Below are 5,822 nucleotides of genomic sequence, written 5' to 3' on the forward strand. Positions count from 1 at the left end.
CGGCTAACTTTTCCTTTTTTTGTTTCTGTTAACACAGCAACATAGGATAATCGTTCGCTTTCTGTTTCGTTTCGAATCCATCCCTTGAACTCAAACGATTGTTATATCTTAGGGAAATGGCAAAATCAAACACAAAAGATGAACACACGGAGAAATAGAGAAAAATGGGAAATGAAGCAGAAGAAATCAACCCCAAAAAAATTGGAACAAAATAGACATAAATCGATGTAGTCGATCATGAGAGGGAGTAAAACAAGGTATGTGTTTCGATTTCATTCAGATGAAAGAAAGGTGAAGTGAGGGTGTGATTTGAGGTAAAGAAGATCGAGAACATTGATAATTAATCAGTGGAAGAAACGTGGAGCCTCCATCATTTTCTACAAGGACACGTATCCATGAAGGCGGTGGAAAATAGAAGGAAGTAGGTGTATCGGTTTCACAGTTCCAACCCTTCCATCAGAAGCCAAACAATAATTTAAAGGACCAAAACTACCAATATCACAAATTATTGTGTTCAATATCTCAACCACCAAAGCTCATTTTACTATTCATCTTGGCCTTCCAAAATTAATTTATATGTATATATAATTATAATCGCCGAACATTAAATTCATGTGAACAGCTACAAAACATGTAGTCAACAGGACATTAAAACACGTATACAAACCCCATAACTTCGCATTTTTTACAAGTTGTCAATGCATAATGCTACTTGGGATGAGATGACGTGTACTGTACAACTGACAATGCATAACTAAAGCAAATTGAGATCAAGATTCTATAACCTACAACATACTAACTCATAAAGAAAGCTATTTGGAATATCACACCTTTTCGAAACTGATCTCGAATTGCTTTTTAAAGAAAAGGCCGAACAAATATTCCATACATAGCTAAAAGCTTTCTGTTTCTCCTATGGTGATTCGATGGGACCCACACATGTCAAATTAGCTGGCTAGTTGCAGAATCCCACTTCCACAGGCTGGAAGAGATCATTCCAATCCACTTGCCTCTTTTTTGAATGGTCAATTATTTTAGCAACATAACAAATCTTGACAAATGGACATGTTTTAATGCATGTTATACATGTTATTATAGCATAAACCCTAAGACTTGGTCATGTAATACTTTCTATGCAAAATGTATAGCTAATGTAATTTTCAACGGTTTATTTAAATTTGTTGGTTATGTTAAGATTTTCAAGCTGATTTTAACTTGTCAATATGTTTAAATATTGTAAGTATTTTTATTTTATACATCAAATTAGCACAAATATAATAAGTTGAATCCATATTAACATTAAAATTCTCATACTATATTTGATGAGATTAAGAACTTGGAAATGTAAAAGCGACATGGTCTATTATACATTTTAAGCAACAAACAAATCGTAGTGCATGCTTCTGCATAAGGTACAACTATCTAATGCATCATTTGAGCACTACCATTGCAAACAATAATAACAAGTTAACAACATACTTTTCAATTTCAATCTTACCCATAAAAAATGAAAAAATATCACGAAATATATCTGTGTATTGGATTCATCGGCAATCCATCGAGTCAAAAGAGTCGGCAAATCCCGAAGGCTTAGAGGGAATACTCGATTGCGTTTGACTAAAAGACATATCAAATGTTCTAGAAGTGCCCTCATCGGCTTGCCATCTTTGAAGGGCTTGAGGAAGGCTCATATGGAGGTCGATTCCATAGCCATCCTCTTCCTCTGGTCGAGAAGGTTTCCACTGCTCGACCAGAGGACCCAACACGTTCACTGCGTGACCCATGTCGGGTCTCTGGAAGGGCTCGCGGGCCGTACAGTGGCCCGCGAGCTCTGCTACTTTTGAAATGCTATCTAGTGTTTCTTCGTCTTCGGTTTCTAGGGTTTGGTCAATGGCTTTTAGCATGTTTTCTTTTGAGATGAGGACTCTTCGGAACCATGTCACCAAATGACACCGCTCATCGGGCATGGTTTCGTCTAGGGCTTTTCGGCCCGTTATTAACTCCATTAACACGACTCCAAATGCGAAAACATCCACTTTTGTTGTCACTCTTCCGGTTGCTATTTTGATCATGAAAATTTGACAAAAATTAGCATTGAATATCACAAATCTTGAAATGAAATGTTTAAAAATATCATATTTTTGTTGGAACAATAAAGATTAGCACAAGGGTGCCAGCCACCTAGTAGGCCATGGGACAATATGTGCTTTTAAAAACAACCTTTTTTTTGAAGAAAATATTAATTAAATTACTAATCTTGAAAAGAAAGGTGTAAAAAGATTGTCTTTTTAGTTGCATGGAAAATTAAAGATTACTAATCTTGAAACGAAAGTGTAAAAAGATGGTCTTTTTAGTTTCATGGAACATTAAAGATTACCAATCTTGAAATGAAAATTTAAAAAGATTGTCTCTTTAGTTGCATGGAACATTAAAGATGACTAATCTTGAAACAAAACATGTAAAAGGTAAAGGTTGTCTTTTTACTTGCATAAAAACTAAAGGTTACTACCCTTAAAACAAAATGTGTAGAAAACTTGTCTTCTTGGCTTGCATTGCATAGAACATTAAAGATTACTAATCTTGAAACAAAATGTGTAAAAAGACACTCTTTTTAGTTGCAACTTGCATCTAACATTAAAGATTACTAATCTCCAAACCAAATGTGTAAAAAAGTTTTCCTTTTTAGTTGCAACTTGCATCAACACCTTTTGCACCTAGTGTTGTAGGGTTGCTAAACCCTTTTTTTGCATAAACATAAGATTATTAATCTTGAAACAAATTATATATAATAATAAAAAAAAAAAAGATTTAGTACTCACCAGCATACTCGGGTGCAAGATAACCGAAAGTCCCCGCAAGTCTTGTCTCAACCGAATACTTCCCATCCGGTGCATTCTTAACCAAACCAAAATCCGCAACTTTAGCCCTCATATCATCACCAAGAAGAATATTCGAAGGTTTCAAATCTCTATGAATAAAACTTTGTTGTGCCAAACTATGCAAATACTCAACCCCTCTTCCCACATCTAAAGCAATCGAAACCCTTTGTTTCCAACTAAGTGGAGGTGTCTTATGTTCACTCCATTCAAACAAATGTTGACTTAAAGTCCCTTGTGGCATATACTCATACACCAAAAGTCGCTCATTTCCATTGATACAATACCCAAGAAGCGCCACTAAATGTCTATGCCTAACCTTAGTGAGAACCGCAATTTCAGCTTGGAATTCGTTTAACCCTTTTGTTCCCATAACACCCGATTCCATTCTTTTGACTGCAATTTTTGTTCCATCGTGTAATTCCCCTTTGTAAACGACCCCAAATCCACCTCTTCCTAGTATGTTATCTTCACTGAAATTGTCAGTGACTTGTCGGAGAACTTGAATTGAAATTACGACATTACCCCCTTCGAAAACATGCATTTCACTATGGTCGCCGGAGCTCTGGCTCTGCAACTCGCTAAATCCGCCATTGAATCCGTTTGAACTGGTTCCGATGACGCTTGGTTTCATCAATTCTTGACCGATTTCTGGGTTCTCAACACGACCGAACTTTTGGTGTTTCTTCTTCGCGCAACACTTGAAGAAAACAAAGAATACGATTGCGAGAAAGACAAGAACGCCGATGACGATTCCGGCGATCATACCGCCGGAGACGGGGGACCCTTTTGAGGAGCCAGATGGGTTTTTACCGGGATCGGTGGAGCTCGGTGTAGATCCAGGTGGGCCCGGAGGTCCAATTGGAACGTCTTGACCTAATAATGGATTGCCATCATGTGAAAACTTTATTCCGTTTTGTGGGAATGATGGTATAGCACCGGAGAGATTGTTGTTGGATAGATCAAGAAGTTGCAGATTCGGCAAGGATGTTAAGTTTGAAGGAATAATGCCAACGAGATTGTTATCGTTTAATGATAAACTTCTTAACGAAGTCAAATTTGCGAACGCCGGTGAAATCGTACCTGAAAGTTTCTGCCTGGATAAGCTCACGGAGGTGACATTCTTCCCGGAAGAATCACAGGTAACGAAGCTCCAGCTGTCGCAGGCGTTGTTTCCTTGCCAAGATTCCGCTAACGACATCGGATATCCAACTGCTCCGGCGACCTCGAGGAGCGCCGTTACTTGTGGATCACATGGTCCCGGATTAGGTGAACAGAAGCTATTGGAAGTGATATCGGCGGTGACATTAGAGCCAAACACAGGCAATGGACCTTGCAACTTATTGTTTCGTAGTGAAATCTTTGATAATTGGGGAAGAGACATCAGCGACGGAGGAACGATTCCGGTGAACTGATTATCCCGGAGTTGTAAATCGTTTAGATTAGTGCATTTCGAGAGATCCGGAATAGCACCGGTGAATGCGTTAGCTTGTAGCCATACTTGAGAAAGTTGTGTCATTGACGAAAGCACATCAAGCGTACCAGAAAGTCCACTTTCTTGATTGTTGAGCCATAGATTCTGGATTTCGGAACCCCCAAAACTCTTCGGTAGGTTTCCGGTGAGATTGTTGTAAGACAGTCGGAGATTCTGCAAATTAGGGAAACTATCAAAGATGTCCGGGATGAATCCCATTATCTTCGCGTTACTCGCCTGAAACGTCTGCAGATTGCTGCTATCTATGAGATGATTGGGAAGAACCCAAAAAGACAGATCTAAGTTGTCTGAAATGCTAAAACTCTGTAGATTCGTCAGACCCAGAAAGAAATCCGATGGGATAGAAGTGAAGTTATTGCCATCGAGGAACACTGATTCGAGGAAAGTCAGATTCGCTAAGGTAGGTAAATCGCCGGAGAGGAAGTTGCTTTGTAGGGCGAGGGTTTTGAGTTGGGAGAGCTGGTTCAGGTCGGAAGGGAGGTTTCCGGTGAGAGATTTGGAAGCGAGATTAATGGCGGTGACACGTTTGGGATTGGAGTTGTCACAGTTGATTCCATTCCATGAACAGAAATCAGTGCCTGTCCAGCTTGATGGGGCGGGTGAGATGGAGGCGGCGAGCTTAGACATGACGGCGGCATCATCGGCGGCGGAGAAAGAGAGGAGGAGGAGGAGACAGGAGAGGAGACAGAGGAGGAGACGGTGGTTGGCAACTTCATGTGCCATTGTTGTTAACTGGGGAAGCCTTTGAAGTTATGGTGGGTGAAGCCGAAGCTGTGAAGAGACCATATATGGGGAAAAGACAGCTGCGTTTGTTTATTTCTTTGTCCGAGAGAACCAAAACCAACGCGTTGTTTCAGCTTTTTTTTTTTCACCGTTTTGACCGCACTTGTCTTTCTATCTTATTTTCGAAAATTACCTCAAAGATTAGGCGTCCTTCATATTTGGTCCCTCCGTTAATTATTCGGAAACAAATCTTGGAATGGTTTTAGGAGGGTGTTTATAGGATTCCTTTTTAACTCTCATAGTGTTTTTAAGTATTTATTGATTTAAATGGGTAAATAATTTATTTAAAAAAAATGTTTATGGTAAAAAAATATATAAGTTAAAAAGTATTTGGTTTAAAATATTATTTTTGAAGTAATTTTGGTTAAAAAAATCCAAGTTTTATATGTTTTTTAAAACATGTTTTTGAAGCTAATGTAAAAGTTATTCTGAAAAATGTTTTTGTGTTTGCCAAACATTTTGGGAAACTGACTTAGGAGGACAACTATCTTTTATTCGTGTTCACATATTGACAACTCTTTTTTTTGTAAATAAGAAAACAACTAAGTTGTTTTAACTGTTTAAATTATACTAATATTACCGGCTAACTTCCATTTTAACTGGTAACTCAAATTAACTCATTTAAAAGAAAGGGAAAAGAAATTATGTGGCATATGACGTGTCTATTA

General features: G+C 38.4%; 1 protein-coding gene across 1 annotated transcript; it reads right to left on the minus strand.

Moving 5' to 3' along the window:
* Nucleotides 1-1,293: 1,293 nt before the first annotated feature.
* On the minus strand, nt 1,294-5,218 carry LOC145031272 (Leucine-rich repeat protein kinase family protein). The gene is made up of 2 exons (XM_078979798.1): nt 2,820-5,218; nt 1,294-2,059 (listed from the first exon to the last, which is right to left on the minus strand). The coding sequence occupies exons 1-2, from the start codon at nt 5,092-5,094 to the stop codon at nt 1,545-1,547; spliced, it is 2,790 nt and encodes a 929-aa protein (XP_078835924.1). The 5' UTR covers nt 5,095-5,218; the 3' UTR covers nt 1,294-1,544.
* Between the last annotated feature and the right edge of the window lie 604 nt (nt 5,219-5,822).

Source organism: Lactuca saligna, chromosome 2 (assembly GCF_052625555.1).
Source record: "Lactuca saligna cultivar CGN05327 chromosome 2, ASM5262555v1, whole genome shotgun sequence".
Lineage (NCBI taxonomy): Eukaryota > Viridiplantae > Streptophyta > Magnoliopsida > Asterales > Asteraceae > Lactuca > Lactuca saligna.

What these genes read in the sequence shown, in the direction of transcription:
- LOC145031272 (XM_078979798.1), bottom strand. Translation starts at nt 5,094, where the DNA reads ATGGCACATGAAGTTGCCAACCACCGTCTCCTCCTCTGTCTCCTCTCC. An exon ending in TCTTGCACCCGAGTATGCTG is followed by an intron (nt 2,060 to 2,819) that starts GTGAGTACTAAA and finishes TGATCAAAATAG; the next exon opens with CAACCGGAAGAGTGACAACA.